General features: G+C 42.8%; 2 protein-coding genes across 6 annotated transcripts; both read right to left on the bottom strand.

Moving 5' to 3' along the window:
• Window positions 1–6: 6 nt before the first annotated feature.
• Window positions 7–6,548, bottom strand: LOC119275556 (VAN3-binding protein-like). Of its 5 annotated transcripts, XM_037556420.1 has the most exons (8): window positions 6,412–6,548; window positions 5,293–5,369; window positions 4,995–5,172; window positions 3,578–4,025; window positions 3,364–3,492; window positions 740–1,724; window positions 552–659; window positions 7–365 (listed from the first exon to the last, which is right to left on the bottom strand). In XM_037556420.1, exons 4-8 carry the CDS (start codon window positions 3,665–3,667, stop codon window positions 145–147), a joined length of 1,533 nt encoding a protein of 510 aa, XP_037412317.1. In that variant the 5' UTR covers window positions 3,668–4,025; window positions 4,995–5,172; window positions 5,293–5,369; window positions 6,412–6,548; the 3' UTR covers window positions 7–144. The 5 variants fall into 5 exon arrangements, with proteins under 5 accessions (XP_037412317.1, XP_037412318.1, XP_037412322.1 ...); XM_037556421.1 differs by lacking the exons at window positions 3,364–3,492; window positions 3,578–4,025; window positions 5,293–5,369 and having other exon boundaries at window positions 5,104–5,172; window positions 6,412–6,539; XM_037556425.1 differs by lacking the exons at window positions 4,995–5,172; window positions 5,293–5,369; window positions 6,412–6,548 and having other exon boundaries at window positions 3,364–3,470; window positions 3,578–3,675.
• On the bottom strand, window positions 6,195–14,710 carry LOC119275558 (casein kinase 1-like protein 3). Its single transcript, XM_037556428.1, has 15 exons — window positions 14,405–14,710; window positions 14,250–14,290; window positions 13,480–13,549; window positions 13,239–13,387; window positions 12,594–12,689; window positions 12,435–12,505; window positions 11,622–11,683; window positions 11,480–11,543; window positions 10,751–10,835; window positions 10,545–10,671; window positions 9,688–9,752; window positions 9,235–9,292; window positions 7,571–7,653; window positions 6,753–6,923; window positions 6,195–6,650 (listed from the first exon to the last, which is right to left on the bottom strand). The coding sequence occupies exons 1-14, from the start codon at window positions 14,478–14,480 to the stop codon at window positions 6,756–6,758; spliced, it is 1,215 nt and encodes a 404-aa protein (XP_037412325.1). The 5' UTR covers window positions 14,481–14,710; the 3' UTR covers window positions 6,195–6,650; window positions 6,753–6,755.
• Window positions 14,711–21,315: the final 6,605 nt, after the last annotated feature.

Here is a 21,315-nt window from a genome sequence, read left to right as displayed (position 1 = left end):
CAAGCAGAATAGTACTGAATTTTTTTCCAACACAAGCAGAATACTGAGTCACAAGGAGTAACATATATACATGCAGATGTGATCGATCACACGAAGCCAGAATAGCACCGACGGAGTGCTGCATTTCCATGGCATCTGACTGATTTAGTTTACAAGGTGGGTGATGTTCATGTTCATGTTGTCGCGGCGGTTGAGCATCTCGGTGATGCCCTGCACCCACTTGTGCTGCTCCTGCCTGCTCCGGCACTCGAACTCGATCACCCGCTCCTCCGTCCGGACCCCGAAGTAGCCCCTCCGACGGCCACCCTCCTCCACCTCCCTCCCCGCCCACGCCGCCACCTCCGACCGGACGTCCACCACAACACCTGAATCAAACAAAACACGTCGCAGTTACAGAGCTTGTCCATGCACCACCACTCTAGTGGATTCAAAAGTACTCCCTCCGTTCGGAATTACTTGTCCTGAAAATGGATGTATCTAGAACTAAAATATATTTAGATACATTCATTTTTACGACAAGTAATTCCGAACGGAGGGAGTAACTTGCTTACACTTCTTGGTCTTGATGAACGTTCCCGCCATGTGCGCGCTCTTCATCTTGATGACCACCTGGAAGTTGGGGTCTATGTACGCCGTCACAAGCTTCCAATGGAGGATACCTGTGATCAAAACATGCATGCACTCGTGTCAGAGTACGGTAATGGATTCTTGGCCGGTGGTCGATCATCCACGGACGTACCCTGCCTCGTGCGCTTGAGGAGCTCGCCGCCTCTGGACACGAAGATGAGCGGCGAGATGTCCCGCTCCGACGCCGCCCTGCCGGCGTCCCCGGGCAGGGCGGTGGCCTGGATCTCCTTGTGGAGCCTCGCCCGCAGCATGGCGGCCCCGCGCAGCGCCGTCGCCGCGCCGGCGGTCAGCGCCATGATGTCGCCGCTCGCCTGCGCGTTCACGGCCGACTGGATGGACCCCAGGATCTGCTCGTGGCTCGCGCCCATCGCCTGCGCCATCTCCACGCAGTGCGACGCCACCAGCGCCGCCGCCGACGCGATGGCCGCCGCCGTCTTCGCCCCGCCGTCGCCCCTCTGGGCGCGCTCCGGCGCCGCGGCGGCGGGGGGAGGAGGAGGAGGAGCGGGCGAGGACGAGAACACCGCGCCGGCGACCAGCGCGGCCACCGCCGCCGCGACCCCGGCCACGGACGTCGCCGCGTACGCCTGCGCGTTGCGGGACCGGGCCTCGGCGCGCTTCTTCTCCTTCTGCTCCTTGATCCACGCGCCCATCGTCGTCTTGCCGCCCCCTGCCCTCCCCGCGGCGGCGGCGGCCCGGAGGAGCTGCGCGTCCATGCTGCCCGCCCTGGGAGAGAACGGCGGGCTCGCCACTCCTCCTCCTGCCTGCGCCGCCGCCATTGTCGCGTCAAGTGGTGGCGGCGGCGGCGGTCTCTGCTCTTTACCTGCGCCCGCGACGACGCCGACGTCAGGGATGTCGCAGACGCCCTTGCTGCTCAGCACCTTGAGCGCCTTGGATATCTCCGCGGCCGAAAGGCTCCAGGACCTTGCGAGGAACTCCATGGTCTCCGTCGGGGTCTCCGGCGCCCGCACCGTCGTCGGAGGCCACTTCTCCGCCGGGGCCTGGCCGCCTTCCTCCTCGATGCCCTCAAGCCTCTGGAGCTGCCCATTGTTGCTCTTCTTCTGCTGCTGCTGCTGCTGATCAAGGCATTCCTCCATTGCCTGAGAGAGTCAGGAGGTAAATGTTACTCGTACTGAACAAAATTACACAAAGTCAACAGCATGTTCGAACATTCCACAGCTTAAAAATGTCAGCAGTTAGCATCTGATGATTGCAGCTGAGAATCAAATGAATTTTGGGCACGTACACACGACGAGTAGAGCTGAGAGCGAGCTTGATGCTAGGACAAAGCTCAATTAGCATCAACTAGATACACAACTTAGACTACTCACTATCTGACATAAGCAACTGAGATACACAACTTAGAGCTGAGAGCGAGCTTGACCGGCAGAGTGCTCACTATCTGACATAAGCAACTGAGAGTTCAGTCAAGTACACACGGATGACACTGTCAGGCTTGTCCTATATATGGGAGCCAGGAAAAGACAAAGCAGCATGAAGTGCTGCTAATTAACTGTGCTTAGAGGGGCTCATGCTGAATAGTGGGTGCTAAGAGCATGGCCAACGGGTGGCTTCAGCCGGGTGCCCCGCATGCCAACTAGGCTCGGGTGTCAGTCCTAGCCTCGGACGGTAGCTTGCAGGGGAGCCGGGTGCTTCATGAGCAAAAGAAGAAAAAGAAAGGAGAGAGAGGGAAAGGTAGAGGAAAAAGAGAATGCAAATGACCACAATGGGAAAGGGAGAGAAAAGAAAGCAAGGAGATGACGACCCTGAGGCATCGGCTTATATTCTCTAGCTGGATGAAAAAAATAAAAATAATTTGAGTTGCCTAGGTGGATGGGCTGGGGCAGCACCAAGGTGCTGCCACCATTGCTCATGCCCTAACTAAAGCCTCCATAAAAGTGCTCAAAATGTTGCTTTTGGCAGCACTGCGGCAGAGTAGAGTATCTTTTGGCAGTCTGCTCTCTTGTGGAGCCCCTGGCGTCTCTTGATATTTGGAATGAGAGCACAAGTGTTGTTTTGATCTCACATTTCACATTAATGTTTGAGCAAGATAGCGAGCTTAGCTAGGTGTGTGAGTGGCCACTTACGGCATGTACAATGGTGGCATATGGATACATATGCCCCGTGACAAAAAGTAATTTGAGGCATCTATATTTATTTTTTCTCCCCAATGCTACCATTAGTGGGCCTCATTAAAAAATAAAAAATAAAGACTCTACCACACATCCATCTCTACTTTTCACTCCAACCTTTTCAACTTTTGTCACCGGACCACGCTTTTTCTTTCAAGCACCCGCCTCGTGAAGAGGATCCCGCTTCCCTAACCGAACCTACTTTACGTCATATCCGATCCTACATGGCATGCGAGGCATCACCTTGAGGCTATGCATTGTACATGCCCTTAGTTGACAGAACAGCTGATATGCTGCATTTCATATTATAAGGTTTTTTTTTTCTTGAGAAATATCGGAGTATGACTTAGACACATACAGACTTACACAAAAGTGACAAAATCCATTGAAGATCGAGAGTTCTTCATTAACTTAGAAATACATTGCTAGTTTTAGAAAGTGGATACAACGAAGCCCATGACCATTCTAGTGATTTGTGTAAAAGCCACATCTTATTTGCTTGAGCGACAGAAGAGGATTTGAGGGTTGTGGGTTATATACCAATCTACTTGGTTCGTGGGCATGAAAATATAGGAGAGACATGATCTGCCACCTGAACCTCTCTCACCGTATAATCTGGGACTAACAGCAAACACCATGCTACATGCCCAATCTGCTTTTCTCTGAACTCTGATGAGCACTGGTAGTAGCGTACATGCAGATGTGAGGTTTCGTCTGAAAATTTGCACTGATCATGCTATATTGCATACAAAAGAAACATATGGTTAAACGAGAAGGTATTCAGAAAGGATTTATAATCGGGTGATGGTATCTATCCTTACATGTCTATTATCCAAAAACCATTGGCGGCAACAGAGAGCACAGAGTTCGGCTAGTCTCCATGATGTCGAGGCAAGTAGTGGGTAGATCATAGGAGACTAGAACCCATGCTAGCATTAGATTTACTACTGTACAAGCTTTAACTGAACAGCACTTGTAGCTTTTCAGAAAACATGCGAGAGTTGGAGCTTTACCTCCTGCCTGAATATTTGGGGATGGATTCTTTCTTAATGCTCCCAGGAAATAATTGATGAGAGGAGGTTCATGATTGGGTGCTTAAGAACAAGACCTTTTCTGGTCAGAGAGAATTATTCCACCAGCAGCCCGGGTTTTCCGCCGTCCGTGCGAAAGCATTCTGCTCCTCGAATGGAGAGAACGAACTGCGGAGTCTTTTCTAGATAAAGCCGGTTATGCGTCCAAGTTGAAGATTCAAACCAGTGTTTATTGTGACTATGCTAACATGTAATTAGAACAAGTAATGGTCAGATTTCAGTACTGAATAACATGGCTTGACTAGAAACAAGAACAACAACGGGCTTCCAGCACGCATGCGCGCACACAACATCAAACAATAACATACGCATTCATGCATGAATTAACAAAATTACGCTAGTTTCATAGCTTATCACGTTATGCCTGGTTTTATGTGTACTCTAGCAAATAATGCTTGCATGAACCCCCAAAGTATAATTAACTAGAAATAACTTTGAAAACACGACAAAAAGATGAAAAATTAGTACTACAAGATGGGACTTGGGTCCCGTCTATTCCCGTTTAAACACACTAATAAACTAACAGTTCAAAATTTTGTTTTCTTTTGGGCGAAAATGAACTAGGGAGCTACCTAATAAACGGGACTTGACGATGCCGCTTACTTGCCATTTACATCCCAATAAAGTAGCAAATCGTTTCACGAAGAGATGCCAACTTCTCCCTCCGTCTCATAATGCAAGACGTCAAAAAAAAAACGTTTACATTATGGGACGGAGGGAGTATTTCAGTTTTTTTTTACTCCTCGTGACTTGGCAGAAGTCCTACGTGTATGTATGTCACCTAACCGGGGTAGAGGGACATAGGTTGTAAACGGGAAGTGTTTCCAGGTTCTTCGAAAAAGGATGGCGCAGAATGTGTTATGACAAGCGAAAGGGTTGCTCGGCTATGATGCGATCCACTACGGAATGCTGTGCTCTGCGTTCCATCATTGCCTAATCTGGCCGTGCAGTGCAGGGACAGACTAATTGTTGTTCTCGCCCAAGCTAAAGCCTCTTTAAAGTTCCAAACAAACATCATCTTTTATTTCCCCTCGCAAAAAGAAAACATCTTTTATTTATTTCGTGGTGATCAACAAATTATGAAGCTAAGTCCAGTCCATAATTCAGTGCTCTGTGACATCGAGTGGCGTAAGGCAGAGACAAAAACCTGTCTGTGCAGACATTTTGCCATCGTGTTGGTACTGAAACAATGCAACACGAAATGTACGCTTTGGTGTGGTAACACGTGCGCACGTAAGTGAGACCTCTACGTGCACCTGATTACGTAGCGGCGATGCATACACCTGACAAAAAGTGCGTGTTCCTCTTCCTCTTCTTCTTCTTTTCTGCACAATAAAAATGGAAGATTCCATAAAGCAGGTGTTGCATCATTGCCGTTCGTGTAACAAAGCATACAAGTGCTGGCAGTGAGTGGAGGCAGCACTTGGCTGGACAAAACGCTCAACTTTTGGGGTGCTCCAACTCCCAAGTGGAGTGGAACTAGTCCTTTCTCGATTCAGGAGAGGATAAACACAATAGGCGCCTGCAATCATGAAAGGAAAAAGGAGATTGCGGAGAAATGGAAGAAAATGCACGAGTCACCAGCCATATTTGATCTCCACACATACTAGAAACTCTGGTTCGAAAATTGGTAGTACAACACGAGCTAAGTTACACATAACAACGGATGTGCGTATTGACCATCTTGTTTGTTCAAGGCCTACTGATAGTCTGACAGTACTAATCATCCATGACTACATAAGATAATAAGTTTAGTTATACTGAATCTTCTTCACTTTATTAAGGTGGCCAGTATTATACTGAATCCTTGGTGAACTACATAAGAGATTTGGTTTAGTTATACTGCATTTTTCCGCTTTATAAAGCTAGCCAAAAATCTGCAGCATTGCCGACAAGTAGTCTTTAACATATTTCACATGAGTTCAGTATTGAAAAGGAAATCTCAAGCAAAAAACACTTATAAAAAATCTACATATTTATCGGAAACTATTGCAGACAGAACAAGGCCAAGTGAACTAAAAGATGATATTTACACTTATTCTAACAAAAAATAAAAAATAAACCCACTTGAACTCCCTAATGTAGCAACTCAATTTTTTAGCCAACAAACATTCAAAGATATTTGAATTATATATATGACCAACCAACATGTGATTACTAAAGTTAAATACGTAATGTAAAAGCTTCAGTAATTAATAACCTACTTAAAACCCTCTGCCAATTTCCATGCAGAAACAATCAACTTGAGATTAGCCTACTACACTAGTGTTACGTTCTCGCTTCTCGGGCGTCTTCAGTAACCAATGCTAAAAATATTTCAGATCATGATGCAAATTTCATGAATTCAGTATCAAATGCTAAAAATATTTCAGATCATGATGCAATTTTCATGAATAACCTTATCACCACATGTCTATTGGATAGTTACCAGATGCTGAATGACCCGACAACATCACTATTGCTCAATGTCCATGCCATTTATCTAACCATATGAACTATGTACACCCAACATCATCACTATTGCATAATGTCCATGCCATTTATCTGACATATGAACTACTTACATGTCCTCCGCAACTGTGACAACAAAATGTCTGAAGTAAGAGTGACAGAAACTGCTGGAGCATCCAACGCAGCAGTGATCAAAACCTTGCATAATCAATCGGATCTGTAGCCATCTTTGTAACATGCATTAGGCATCAAGATGTTTGAATTGATTTTGTGATTCTTGAATCTGACCACTCTAAAAGAAATGGAGTCTAGTTGAGCATTTCCACATTTCTAGCTCCACAAGAGAGGTGACCTGTATAGCAACAGAAATTCATTAGAACTACCACGTTTAACTGAACAAGAGTATAGTCCCAAGAGTTGTACTACAAGGTCAGGGCTACTGTTGGAAGTTTACCTATCACCTTGCTGGGGCATTGTGCGGAAGTGTCGGAAAACAAGCGCTAGGAGAGCCAGTATTGCTGTCAAAACCCTGATTTTGATGAAAAGCGTCAATACGCACTATATGTCTTGAATTCCCATCATTCTTCGGGTTTTCATTTCTGGCACTGGCAGCCATATTTTGCCTCTGATTAGATCAACCATGTCATAAGTAACTGCTTAAGCAATAAAATATATACACCACATGCTATGAAATATATGATGCTAGCATCATTTTGATGCTTTCTTAATTCAAAATAGCATGCATGTTAGCCTGTTCAAGAGTATATACACACCCTGATCCTTTCGTCAATAATGTCAAGAAATAACCTTTAACAGAAGCACAACTACTCACATATACCAGAACTAGTAAATTTTATGTGGTGCTGCTCATATGGTGAAATTAACTAAATGTACCATTATTTACTGGATTTACATTGGAAAGATGGGTTCTCATTATGAACTGTATGAAACAATTGCATTTGGCCACATTCCAGTAAACATGAAACCTTTAGCAAAGTAAATTTCTACTTAGAAATTCTCTAAGAACACCAGTAAGTTCTACACAAGCATGGAGCACACTTGAGCATCTATAGACTGAAACTAAAAACAGTGGAGTACAATAATTAAAGTAATGTAGAAAATGTAGTAGTAAGAACTGAATATACTCTGAGTCAATAAGTGGAGATTGTTATCTTCAATTAATAAAACAAGTCATAAACAAACTGATCAGGAACTGTCAATAACTCAGTATGATGCATGGTAGGGTAAGGATCTCTCTGTTTCCAATTTCACCTGTAACTGTGCAGCTGACCCGGTCATATGGCTTGACTCCATCTGTTCATGGGCTTCATTTGGATGGACATCCCCATTTACACCTGTTAGTCGTAAGTTCAGATAAGAGATCAATATTGTAGTCAATTTTATCAAAACATGTGTCATGTGGCAGAATCTCTAGTCTGATCTACTAACAGCAAAATGCAGCTATAAACTGAAGCAAGAACCGTATGTTAGTACTTAAGAAAAGTGACAAGTTAAGCAACCATGCCATGTCCACTGCATTCGAAGTCAAAATCATTATATCTAATCACTGTGGCCCATTTACAATAGTAACGTCAAACTGTCAAAGTGATACCGTGCTACAAGACCCTACACAAGATAGATGGTTCTCATTGATTGGTGTTAAGAGTATTGCTCATGTTTATATCATTTATATTTTATATATACAGCTTAGACCCATAGCAAGCCCATAAGGCCCGTGTACCCTATGGTGTATCCCTCTATTTGCGATAGAGGAAAGTCAATTTGGGCATTTCCTCTATTCAGAGGACGTAATATAAGCTCTGCTGCCCCAAATCCTTCCTGTCAAGCTCATGGCCATCCTGACTGTGTCTTTCTTTACCAATCTGTTGCTGCTGCTCCCTCATGAATCTGCTGCTGCTTCTGCCCCTCAGCAATCTGTTGCTGCTGCTCCCTCATGAATCTGCTGCTGCTGCTGCCCCTCACCAATCTGTTGCCACTGTTGTTTGTCTAGCTCACAGTGTTGCTATTTGGCAGAGCCAAGTTGCTAGTGGAGATAAATTGGGTTGATTGCTTGGCTGCTTGTGCTGCTAGTTGTTGCCGACAGCTAGTTGTTTAACTGTGGAAAGAATTTAGCTAGGTCCTTGGTGCATTTTCTTGCAGCTATCATAGCAAAAGAGATGCCTCCAACTACAGAGAACATGCATTCTCGGTCAATGAGAGTGGAAAGAGTTGAAGGGCTGTCGATCTCAATGACCACCATTTGACCAAGGAAGATGAAGCCACAAAAAGGCAAAATGATGATGCTAAGGCCATTGGTGCTTTGATTCTCAATGTTATCCTTCACTTAGGAAGGGTCTTAACTCTTAAGTATCACTAGCAAAGGTGATATGGAAGCATTTTGAGAAGCAATAGATTCACCCAAATGGAGCCCTTCACTTTTCTTACTGTAAAGTTTGCACAATCTTTGCAAGAGGACATGTCCATAGAGGATTACTGTAGAGCTTTCACTCGCATCTCTAGCCAACTTATCTTGATGACTTCAATGAGTTGTTCTGGATGTGATCTTGCATGGCCAAGGACAAGCATGAGCATCGAACCTTTATGTTTCAGTCTGCGATGGACCTCAAGGAGGAGTTTGAGATTAGTCACACCCAGCTGCTTGGTCGTCCCACTCTTCCCACCATGGGTAAGGTACTTTCTAATCTCATTGACACGTCTCCGCTCTCTAGCCACACATACTGCTTCCGATGACATATGTATACCTTAGGCCCCCAGTATAGCAAGCACATGCATCCTAGGGTATATACCTTTCTTCGCAACAGGGAAGTTTTGGGCATTTCTTTTTCTATTTAGCTAACAATGCTAGCCCTCAAGTTACACGATAATCTAAATGAATACTCTTATTTATATGTTTATGAAAGGTGAAGCTAAGTTACCCGCTCGTTTGTCAAGATGTGTTGGGATTGCTCGAGTAATAGTTGCCCCAGGAACATGCTACAAAAAGTAAGCGAATTTGTCAGGTACACACTAAAGTTGCACCATGTCGATATATAGTAGATAAAGAATTACTCTGAACCACTGACCATTCTGTAATAGGCTTCATTGAGATTAAATATTCATAAACTAAATCGAAAATGAGATTCCATTTGAATATGATATGTATTGTAATTTAATTTTGAAAAGCATTTGTCCCAAAAACAGTATCATTGCTTAGGAATAATCATAACATAGCAAAGAGAACTGGAGGATGAGGAGGGGAGTTCTGGTGCAAGATCAAATCGCATCATAAAGGAATCCAAAACTAATGAATGGTAGATTAAATGCAAACTGAAACTTGCTGTAAAAGTACTTGCAATAAAACTTAAATATTTTAACCCCTGATGAAGTACCTGGGTCTTTTGGCCTTGTTTATATTTCAAAACAGTCCAGTCAAAGACATAATCAAAATCATAACCTGTTGCAAGATGAGCAGAACATTGGATGAAATATCAAGCAAAAACTCAGATAAGATATGTTGAAACAATGTACTCCTCTGTTCCTGAAACATTGGAGTACATGACATTTTTACTTTGCACAATATCTAATATGCAGTTTTGACCATTATCTTTTGTGAATACCTAAAAGATAAACAATTTTTCATGACAAAGCTAATAGTACCATTTGCACCTAATCAATCTATAGCTTTTCTATTAATTGGTTTTGAAATATAGAGAAGTTTGACTGCAAGTTTTCTAAAATGCCATCTATTTCCGAATTGAGGTAGTACCTTTTAACAGTGCTATTACAGAGGTATATACTATATACTCTGTTCCATAATATACTGCATATAGATTTTTTTTAAGCCAAACTTCATAAAATTTGACCAAGTTTATAAGGAAAAAATATCTATATTTACAATATCATCTAATATAATATGAAAATATGTCTCAGGATGCATCTAATGGTGTGTATTTGGTATTACAGATGTAGATCCTTTTCTCTAAAAATTTAGTCAAAGTTTGCAAATTTTGACTTTGAAAAAAAAATTATACACTATATTACAGCGGAGGAAGTACTGTGTAGTACTCCCTCCGTTCCGAAATATAAGTCTTTTTAGACATTTCAAATGGACTACAACATACGGATGTATGTAGACATATTTTAGAGTGTAGATTCACTTATTTTGCTCCGTATGTAGTCACCTATTGGAATCTCTAGAAAGACTTATATTTAGGAACGGAGGGAGTACTACTTAATGAAGGAATACCTTGGCGGTCGAATAAGTCTCGAAAAAGGCGCTTCACGAATCCATAATCAGGCCGCTGATCAAATGTCAATGACTTGCAGTAGTGGAAGTAAGATGCAAATTCTACTGGACAGGATTTGCATAACACCTGATAAATAAATAAAATTCAGCTACAGATGTAAAAGTACAGTTTCTGAAGCTTGGTTTAATATGCTTCTGAGATAAACCTCGATAGGTGTTGAAATCTTTTTCTCACATATCTTCTCATACTTCTGCTTTTTCGTTGCAGCTTTTAGTCCCTGCCAGGGAAGACTGTACACACCAATACATGGCAAAAAAATTAGACGAAATTACCGAAATGGATAATAAGACCTCAATGTTCTGATAGCTTTGATATTATATTTAAAAAAAATGAGATTGGTATGAAACCCTGTTACATTTCCCACAAAAAAAGGTACTTGAAAACATGTCATAGAAAAGGCACAGACAGATTCACAACAATTTGCTGGTGGAACTTGAGATATAACGGATTTTCATTAACCAGCTGCACAAATGTCAAGCGTGCATTTGATATGGCATATAGTGAAGTCTGCTTTGTAATGAAGGGTTTCATATTTACAGTTTGTTCTAGGGAAATCTTTGTAAGATGCAGCCCAAACATGCTAACAAAACAAGCAGAGATATAAGATCCCGTGCTACAAGGCCTATTTTGAGCTGACCAACATCAGTTCATACCTACAGGCTACACCTGGACTGCTAGAGTATCTAAAGTGTGAAGAAAGTCGTAGTTCTTCAAAAGTAGGTTCTTGAAACTGCTTCTTTTAGATATGATGTCTGTTTACATATCTTTTAAAAAGTAGACTTGCACTCCTTAATGTGTTTTCAAGCACACTGCATCCCAGATGCTGTGCTCATAAGCAACATAGTAGTTCCACAGAACAGTAGTATAAGCCTACCTTCCTCGGAGAAAATATAGGAGAACATAGCCAAGAGATTCCAAATCATCCCGTCGACTTTGCTCTGCCAGTAAATAAAAAACAATGTTCAAAATCAAATTTAAATGATGATTTGACAAGTAACCAACTGGTCATGACTTACCAATTCCAAGGTGAGTGTTGCTACTTGCATAACGTGCAGTGCCAGTTAAGTTCTTATGTTCCCTACAGTAAAGCAGCAGTTCGCTATTAAATGGCTAATCAGAGATCAAGAACAAGTTGCATTTATATATATGCCGATTGCAGGGTACACAGGCATTCTTAATAAGCAGAAGAGAACAAAGGTGAAAACTCGTATAATAGAGCAATAAAATTAACAAAAAAGGGAAATTCTGGCATTATATAATTTACATTGCTGTTTTCATATAGATGCCATCACACTATGATGCAGAGTGGTCCGTAAACAATCAAGATATTATGATAGCAAAAGGCTATTGTTGCTGGAACCTAGAAGACTAAATTAGTAAAATATTGTTATGGGTCTTTTTAGTTTTTTCCTTCTTTTGAGTTACTCTTGTTAACCTTTGTACATATTGTATACTTTGAATGAATAAAGAGCAATGGCTGTGGGGGTTTTCCCTACAGTAACCAGTCAAAAAAAATATTGTGATGGGAACATTCCCACATAGTAAAGAGCAAAGTAGCAGTGGTCAAGTACCACATGGGAGCCACCAATTGAAATTACAGACATAGGTCAGACCATGATGTGTCACAGGTCCAATTCAGCGCACTACCGCTGTAACTATAATTTCCATGACACAAAAAAGGTAAAGTAGGGGCAACGGAATTGACAACAGATAACAAGTATTGGGTCAGCTAACTGCTTAAATCAATTCTGTTTAGTTTGACACTAGTAAAAAAGTCAACCTATGGTACCATCTTCTACCAAAAAATGCATCTTCAGAAATATATGTACCTGTAAGGAATATGTCGATTCGTAGTAGAATCACGGTATCTTTTTGCAAGCCCAAAATCAATTACATAGACCTGATAAGCACACACAGAGATATCATTGACGAGATTGTTCAGCGCATTAAGAACTTAACATGGAGCTTTAGTGCACCACAACAAGTACCTGATTTGCCTTCCGGCCGAGACCCATTAGGAAATTGTCAGGTTTTATGTCTCTATGCAAGTATCCTTTGGAATGCATAAATTCTATCCTTGTAAGCTGTTAGGGGCAACGAAAGAGAAAAGCTGGCATTACTTAATCAGAAATGGAACTCGATCATGCAAAAATAATATCAATATTTAATGGGGGCAACGAAAACTTCAGGCAACTGTATTCCACATGCGGCTACTTAACTACATCTAGATTAACTGTGCAATATTTCAAACTATGTAAATAAATATGAAGCATATAGAAGCAACATATACAAGAAAATATCTGCTAGTGCATAGTGGAACCCTCTATAAAGTCCTGGCAGTAATTATTTCATATGTTCTCAGATAGATTTTACTTATTTCAATTGCTGCCTATTCTTTATTACTATTAAATAGTGGTAATGTGGTATTGAAAGAGCAACACAATAATGGAACTCTCCAAGGAAATTCTCAAGAATAGACATTCAGTGTTTGGTTACCATCAGAAATATAGTTCTTTTTTCCTGTGAGTTCCACAAGAATTCAAATTGCTAAACAAATGTTGACACTTTCCAAATGGTTTTCAGTGTTCGGCATAAGGTAATGAAATAAAGTGAAATAGGCAATTACTAATTACCATTTGGTCTGCAAGCATTAGGACAGTCTTCAAGGTGAATTTTCTGCCGCAGTAGACAAACAAATCTTCTAAGCTCGGGCCCAACAGATCAATGATAAGAACATTTTCCTCCCCATCCACACCACACCATTTAACATTCGCAATGCCACCTGGATGCCAAAACATTCCCCGTCAACTCTGGATCTTATCCAAATAAACCCAGCATGGAACTATGGAGAATTGGATGACAGGGGATACATACTTCCTCCTTGCAGGGCGTTGTAGATCTTTGCCTCATAAAACAGCTGGGGATGCTTCGAGGTGCTACTTTCCTGCCAGTGAGGTTACCAGAATAAGGATTTGGAGATAGTGTGTGCAAGAAAAAGGGGTTTCACTAGGCAAGTAGACGGTGCATATAACAATAACACTCAAACTTTCCTCTCCCACTGGTATGCTTGCTCTCACAAGGCAAACCATGAAGTGGGATGGGGGGAAAGCAGGGGCACCAACTGAGCTTTGACAATAGCAATCAAACTTTCCGCTCCCACTGGTATGCTTGGTCTCACAACTTTTCCTGCAAGGCTACAAATACAATTCCTCTACGCCAAGCGTCATTATGACCAACCACCACCTGTATCGATCATCACCCAAGAGGCTAAGAGGGAGCCAAGCAGCATTCTAGAAAGGAAAGGGGAAAACAGCCCAAGTAGCCATACAATTAAATAAAAGGCGTGTGCTTGGACCTTTCTAACCACATGATTACCAGCATTTTCTAATCCCATTATGATCAGCCCAAAACAAGCAAGAGCGACGACTAACAGACAAATTCAGCACGCACAGCAATCGAATCATGCATCCGCGCGAGGGGAAGCAACCAAACCAATCCAGCATTCCACCTATATATCCGCTTAACTCAACAGCAACCTAATCATCCACCTCTCCGCTTGACCCAACTACCCAACAGCAACCCAGTCGAAAACTGAAGCATGAAACAGGGCAGGGCAGAGGAGGGATATGAGAAATAGAACTCACAATCTTCACCGCGACGATCTCGTAGGTGTCCATATCCGTGGCTGCAGCAGCAACAGCGACAGCATCAGACGACGATAGATGGAGTCGAAAAAGAAAAAGAAAAAACTGAACAAACGCGGGCGGCGGCGGCGGCGGGGAATCGAACGATCGCTCACCGAGGTAGATGACCCCGAAGGAGCCGGAGCCGATCTTCCGGCCGAGCTTGAACTTGCGGCCGACGATGCGGTCCATGCCGCCGCCGGCCAGGCCTGAATACTACTTCTTCCCCCGCCCGATTCCAGAGGAGGGGAGGGGAGGGCGGGCGGCGTCGTGTGGTGGGGGCTTCGGTTTGCCTGGCGTGGAGCGGGGGCAGAAGAGAAACGCGCGGTGAGAAGTGAGAACTGAGAAGAGACGGTGGTGGTGTGGGGTTCACTGGCGCTGCGTCGGTCGCTTGCTTTATTTCGGCCGCGGGGTCGGGTCGAGTCGGCCGAGGGAAGGGAAGGGAAGGGAAGACGGGCGTAGGGCCGCGGCGGAAAGGGGCGGTCGTAATAGCCGTGTGGGTTAGGTGACGTGACGGCGGCTTCGGGGCACGACAATCTTATCCCCTGTGGTGTGGCGTGGCGCTTCTCACGCGGGATGTGCCACGTTGTCAGACAATCGGTCTCTGGCTCGCGGCGTCGGTGTTGCGCGTGCTTGCGTTCCACGTCATAGTTTTCCATACACATACTTTGAGTAGTCATAGAATTTTTTCCCATCTTAATTTTCCTTTACCATAGCGCTTCTGTTCTGTATAAATCTGTAATTATACTACATCAAGAATCATGAAAAAGAATAGGTACATGATAAGTACACGGTAAGTAAACCGGCACCGAAAATTCCATAAGAATTGTATCTATAAGTTTGGAATACTTAATAATTTTGGGAAAAAAGAAGTAGCCAGGCGGTGCCCAAGGGCCCCACACGGGCTAGGGCGCGACGTACCACCTGGTCGCGCCACCTGTCCGTGTGGGTGCTATGTGCACCTTCACGACTCCGTCTTTTGCCCATATGCTTGTCCTGCACGGTAAAAATCCTATAAATCCTCGAGATGTTCTGGTCTATGTATCAAGTTTTCCTCATGTTTTCGTGTCGAGCTATTTTCTATCAGGGTTTTAGGACAAGTTCGTCAGGTCATCTTCCTCCAACACCGTTGACGATGATGCTCAGCGGTTGAAGGAGGAGATTGAGAGGGAGCTTATGGAGCGTGTTGTGATGGAGGAGGAATCGGTGAAACTCCGTAGAAGCTCAGGCACCAGAATCTTCACGGGAAACCCTAGCTAGCATCTCGACTACCCCGGTTTCATCCAGGACCCTGAAGACAACAATAATTCACTTGGGCTTCAAGGTATTAGAGGGATCCATTTCAAAGAAGCCATCTACCAGGTTACATAGGAATCTTTTTCATAATTTGGTTAACAATTATGGAGTTGAGAATACTCCCCGATTGCATATACTCTCCAACTGAGACATCTCCCGTCCAAGCGAAAGCGATGCATGAAATAAAAAACTATGAGGACCAAAAAACAAGGATATCATGCGTGAGGTGAAGAATAATGCTATACAATTACTGCTTCTTTAAGATCCAATATCTGAAGGAGATCCTTTTTGATTTCCTCAAATAGAATAAGCGAGCTCCTTCACCGCCACCATCAACAAAGAAGGAGACTTGAGTACTTGGGTATGGGCACCACCCTTGGCTTGCTCCAAGCTTGGGAGAGCTGCTCCGGTATCGATCGTCACCTTTATCACCATTATTATCTATTAGTTCAATCCTTGGTTATATCCTGGTTTGGAAAAAAAATTATAGTATGAATAGTTTGCAATGTGTGTTATCGTTACTTCGTGTTTTCGTTGTATCCATTTGTGAGAGTATCTATAATAAAGAATAGTATGAATATTTTTTTGTTTTTCGTTATTGTGTATCTTAGCATTGCAAATCAGTTTCATATGCATATCTCATGGGAATTAGTGGTTTCACATTGGGTGTGGGAAGTAAAATCTATTGGAATTTAACAAGCACAATATTGCTCATTTAAAAAATTCATGGAAGATTAGTACAGGGAAGAGAGATTTCACATGAAAATATACTATCTTGGACATCTTTTATGATTGTGAACCCTCATTGAATATTTTCACACTTGATCAAATAGTTGATACTGGACAAGGAAGACAACGTAATGAGTTATGTTCATGTGTATTTGCATAGAAGTTAGATTGTCATGGATCCTCTAACATTTGGTGTTTGTTTATAATATTTTATAGCCAAATACTTCCGCACTAAGTAGAGATACTACTTTTTCATCCAAAAACCACAAACCCACTTTCTTCCATGAGAGTACACTATAACTTCCTATGGATTGAATAAGATCCTTCATGTAAGTTGTCACCGGTGCATGCATTAAAAATTGCCCTAAATATGTATGATCTTTTATTGGAAGGGAAATAAGCTTCGTACGAACTTGTGGTGGTGGGGTAATAAAAGCGATAGACTGCTCAATAAATGCCACTATGGCAATGGGCAATATTAAAGTGATGTTCCTTTTCATTAAAGACTCTCAAATCTCGGACATCTAACTTGGAAACGCTAGACAATCTCTCCTGCCTGTCTTTTACTTTTTTGTTAACTTTGTTTTTATGTTCAGTCAATTTCTTCTTATTCCAACCTCAAATATGTTGTGAACGTAGTAGTAAAAAATTCCCCAACAATCAACCAGGAACAATATGAAGATGCAGGGTTTGGATCAACGATCATTACCGACTCTGGAGTGTAGCGAAAGTAGACGAGTCGGTATAAATCGTACTTGGAGTCCCTCGAATCGTTGATGACGATCCCGCAAACCGCCCTCGAACATCCCTGAAACGGAAGACCGAAATCGTGGCCTCTCTACATGGTTGCAAGAGTCCAATCTTCACGATCCGGCAGCGCTTCGCCGTCCAGAGCTGGAGAATTAGAGGGAGGATATTAGAACCACATTGAGCTTCTACTTATGAGGATCAGAGGAACTAGGTTTAGCTGTAAATAGTCAACTAGGACCAAGTACAACTAGAACTAGATGAACTAGAGGAGGCTCCAAAACTTGTGTACTCAAAAGTCACAAAACCCTCTAGTATATGTAGGTTGGAGGGGGGAGAGAGGGGCACCACAAGGAGGGAAATGATTCCCCTCCTTGGCCGGCCAAGGGGAGGGGAGTCCTGATGAAAATATGCCCTAGAAACAATAATAAAATGGTTATTACTATATTTCTTTAATCATGATAAAGGTTTATTATTCATGCTAGAATTGTATTGACTGGAAACTTAAATACATGTGTGAATACATAAACAAATACAGTGTCCCTAGTGAGCCTCTACTAGACTAGCTCGTTCATCAAAGATGGTTAAGGTTTCCTAACCATAGACATGAATTATCACTTGATGACGGGATCACATCATTAGGAGAATGATGTGGTGGACAAGACCCAGCCGTTAGCTTAGCATATGATCGTTCAGTTTATTGCTACTGCTTTCTTAATGCCAAATACATCTTTCTTCGACCATGAGATCATGAAACTCCCGGATACAGGAGGAATACCTTGTGTGCTATCAAACATCACAACGTAACTGGGTGATCATAAAGATGCTCTACAGGTATCTCCGAAGGTGTCTGTTGAGTTGGCATGAATCGAGATTGGGATTTTTGACATTTGTCACTCTGAATGACAGAGAGGTATCTCTGGGCCCTCTCGGTAATACACATCACAAGAATCTTGCAAGCAAAGTGACTAAGGAGTTAGTTGCAAGATGATGTATTACAGAACGAGTAAAGAGATTTGCCAATAACGAGATTGAACTAGGTATAGAGATATCGACGATCGAATCTCGGGCAAGTAACATACCGATAAACAAAGGGAATTAGTATGTTGTCATAAAGGTTCAACCGATAAAATATCTTCGTGGAATATGTAGGAATCAATATGGGCATCCAGGTCCCGCTATTGGTTATTGACCGGAGAGGTGTCTCGGTCATGAATACATAATTCCCGAACCCGCAGGGTCGCACGCTTAACGTTCGTTGACGCTAGAGTAGTATTGGGATATTTGATGAGTGATAACCAAATGTTGTTCGGAGTCCCAGATGAGATCCCGGACGTCACTAGGAGTCTCAGAATGATCAAGAGGTAAACATTTATATATGGGAAGTCATATTTTGATTTCCGGAAAAAGCTGCAGTTTCTTCAGTATTGTACCGGGAAGCTTCCAGAAGGTTCCGGAGGACTCTGGAGGGGGTCCAGAAGTCCACAGGTGGGTCCACCACGACCCAAGGGATAGCATGGGCTGCGGGGAGGTGCCCTGGACTTATTGTGCTAGCCGCACCAAGTCCTCAAAAGCCCATGTGGCTAGGGAAGGCAAACAAGGAAGGAGTCCTAATAGGAATAGGATTGAACTTGGAGTCCAAGTCCTCTCCCCATTAGCTGCGCCTAGGGCTTGGAGGGGCTGTTTCCCACGCCCCTCCACCTATATATAGAGGGGAGGGGGCGCCCCAAGCCCTTGGCACCCCTCTCTCTCTCCCGTTACTCCGTAGTTCCATAGCCTCGTCCCGGCGACGCTTAGCGAAGTGCTGTCGGTGCTCCACCACCACGCTGTCGTGTTGGTTGTGATCCCATCTACTTCTCCTCTCCCGCTTGCTGGATCGGGAAGGAGGATACGTCATCGAGCCGCACGTGTGCTAAACTCGGAGGTGTCGTCCGTTCGACACTAGATCGGTTGGATCGTGATCGGATCGCGAAGAGTACGACTACATCAATCGCGTGATAAACGCTTCCGCTTAGTGATCTACAAGGGTATGTAGATGCTCTCCCCCTCTCGTAGCTATGCATCTCCATGGATAGATCTTGCGTGTGCGTAATTTGTTTTGTTTTCCATGCAACATTCCCCATCAAGTCCCCATCCAATTGGGCCTCCCCTCCCTTCCCAAGTGGGAAAAGGGAGCACCACCTCCACTTGGGCCCATGTATCTTTCCACCACTTGGCCTTTTAAGACCCGTTGATATTAAATTAAATATGAGAGCCTCCTAAATATTATTAGAGCCTTTTATTATAATTTAACATCTCCGGAAACATTTTCCACCTATATATTATTTCTCGGTAATACCCGGTATTTCCCGATAAACTCTGAAACCCTTCCGGTGACCCCGAAACACTTTCGGTTCCTCTTGAAACTATTTCGAATATTAATGAAACAATTCCACAAATAAATCCTCGATACTCTCGTCCTACTAACACTCAACGGGCATGATTACCTTAAGCTTGTGACCCCGTAGGTTCGGTAAATCATTGACATGAAAGAAACCCCTTAGTTCAATGATCGATAGCGGAACCGTGGACGTCCATATCGATACCTATGATTACACGAATGCCATTCAATGCAAGTGAAACTTTAGTTATCATGTGATGTTCCCTTTGCTTCATGATACTTCACAAAACCTAGGATGTATCGGTATCCTCCTGAGTCATGCACATGCTCACTATACCATTGACCAGTTCCCGATTTTATTCTTCTTTCTCATTGAAGTGTTCCGGCATCCCCATGACATAGTCACCTATGTTTGGCTAGACAATGATGTATGTCGTCACACCAAGAGGGCCCTAAGGATATATCTCCATCACCGGAGGACCAAATCCCACTCCCGAGCTATCTAGTCCCTTGTCAAACTTTTTGATGAACCTGTAAGTTGTTGTTATGATCACTGTGTTACTGATGATATTTGAGCAACCCTAAAGTCCACCATATGGTAGGAAGTGACTAAGATACTCTCATGGTCTAAGGAGATAAAAACACATGCTAACACTCCGTGTTACAACAATTGATTTCAGAAAATATTATCTCGAAGTATAACAGACAAGATTGGGTCGATTCAATATGATCGTTCTTCTAACACCATACCCTCAATGTTGTTTCAGGACTATCGTTACACTTAACGATATCCTGAGATCCAGAAAACATGTAGCTACTTGTGAGCTATGTTGGGATTTTCCCCAAAGAGGAGGGTAGATGCAGTCAGTAGAGATAAGTATTTCCTTAAGTGAGAACCAAGGCTCTTCATTAGATCATCAATAACGCATATGAGAGCCACTCAGCAACTCTAGCATAGTCTTCTCCTTATGAGGACTCAAAGAAAAGAAAAGAAATTCAGAGAAACACAATAAATGTTTTTGGAGTTTTTACCTTTTCTGAAGAAAGCGAACTAACGAAGGAAAACAAAAATCAAGAAAAACTATTTACATCGAAGAACTCCTAACAAATGACAAAAGAATAAACGAGAAATCTTTTTGGGTTTTCCTTTACTACTACGAACTAACTAAAGAGGAAAGAAAAAAACTAAAACAAGCGAGAAATATTTTTGGATTTTCAAAGTTTTTCAAACACACAAAAGAAACCTAAAATAAAAACTAACATGGATATACAATGAAAGAGGATGAACACCGACAACTAGAGTGAATGTGTGGTACATGAATGTAATGTCGGTGAGAAATACGTACTCCCCCGCGCTTAGGATTTTAGCCTAACTTGGTCTATGGCCACGGCTGGAAATAGTTAGATCCAGGGTAATACTGAGGCTCCTGAGGCTCCCACTAATAGGTAGGTGTTGGGGCGATGCCAAGCACCAATAAGCGTAAAGGTCCTTAGGCATAATAGTGTGCCTCCCCTGGAAAGATCGAACAAAGCAGGTGCGGGCAAAGTAATAACTGAAGGAAATATGCCCTAGAGGCAATAATAAAGTTATTATTTATTTCCTTATTTCATGATAAATGTTTATTATTCATGCTAGAATTGTATTAACCGGAAACTTAGTACATGTGTGAATACATAGACAAACATAGTATCACTAGTATGCCTCTACTTGACTAGCTCGTTAATCAAAGATGGTTAAGTTTCCTAACCATAGACATGAGTTGTTATTTGATTAACGGGATCACATCATTAGAGAATGATGTGATTGACTTGACCCATTCCGTTAGCTTAGCACTTGATCGTTTAGTATGTTGCTATTGCTTTCTTCGTGACTTA

Source organism: Triticum dicoccoides, chromosome 3B, assembly GCF_002162155.2.
Source record: "Triticum dicoccoides isolate Atlit2015 ecotype Zavitan chromosome 3B, WEW_v2.0, whole genome shotgun sequence".
In the NCBI taxonomy this organism is placed as follows: Eukaryota; Viridiplantae; Streptophyta; class Magnoliopsida; order Poales; family Poaceae; genus Triticum; species Triticum dicoccoides.
Note: the sequence above shows the minus strand (reverse complement) of the source record. Positions and strands in the feature narration are given on the sequence as shown.

Coding starts and splice junctions, on each gene's coding strand:
- LOC119275556 (XM_037556420.1), bottom strand. CDS start 3,667: ATGATCTACCCACTACTTGCCTCGACATCATGGAGACTAGCCGAACTC. Junction 3,493..3,577: donor GGTTTTTGGATAATAGACAT/GTAAGGATAGAT, acceptor TATGCAATATAG/CATGATCAGTGCAAATTTTC. Junction 1,725..3,363: donor TGTTAGTCCCAGATTATACG/GTGAGAGAGGTT, acceptor TGACTCTCTCAG/GCAATGGAGGAATGCCTTGA.
- LOC119275558 (XM_037556428.1), bottom strand. CDS start 14,480: ATGGACCGCATCGTCGGCCGCAAGTTCAAGCTCGGCCGGAAGATCGGC. Junction 12,690..13,238: donor TAATGCTTGCAGACCAAATG/GTAATTAGTAAT, acceptor TGCCCCTAACAG/CTTACAAGGATAGAATTTAT. Junction 9,293..9,687: donor AACAAGGCCAAAAGACCCAG/GTACTTCATCAG, acceptor TACTTTTTGTAG/CATGTTCCTGGGGCAACTAT.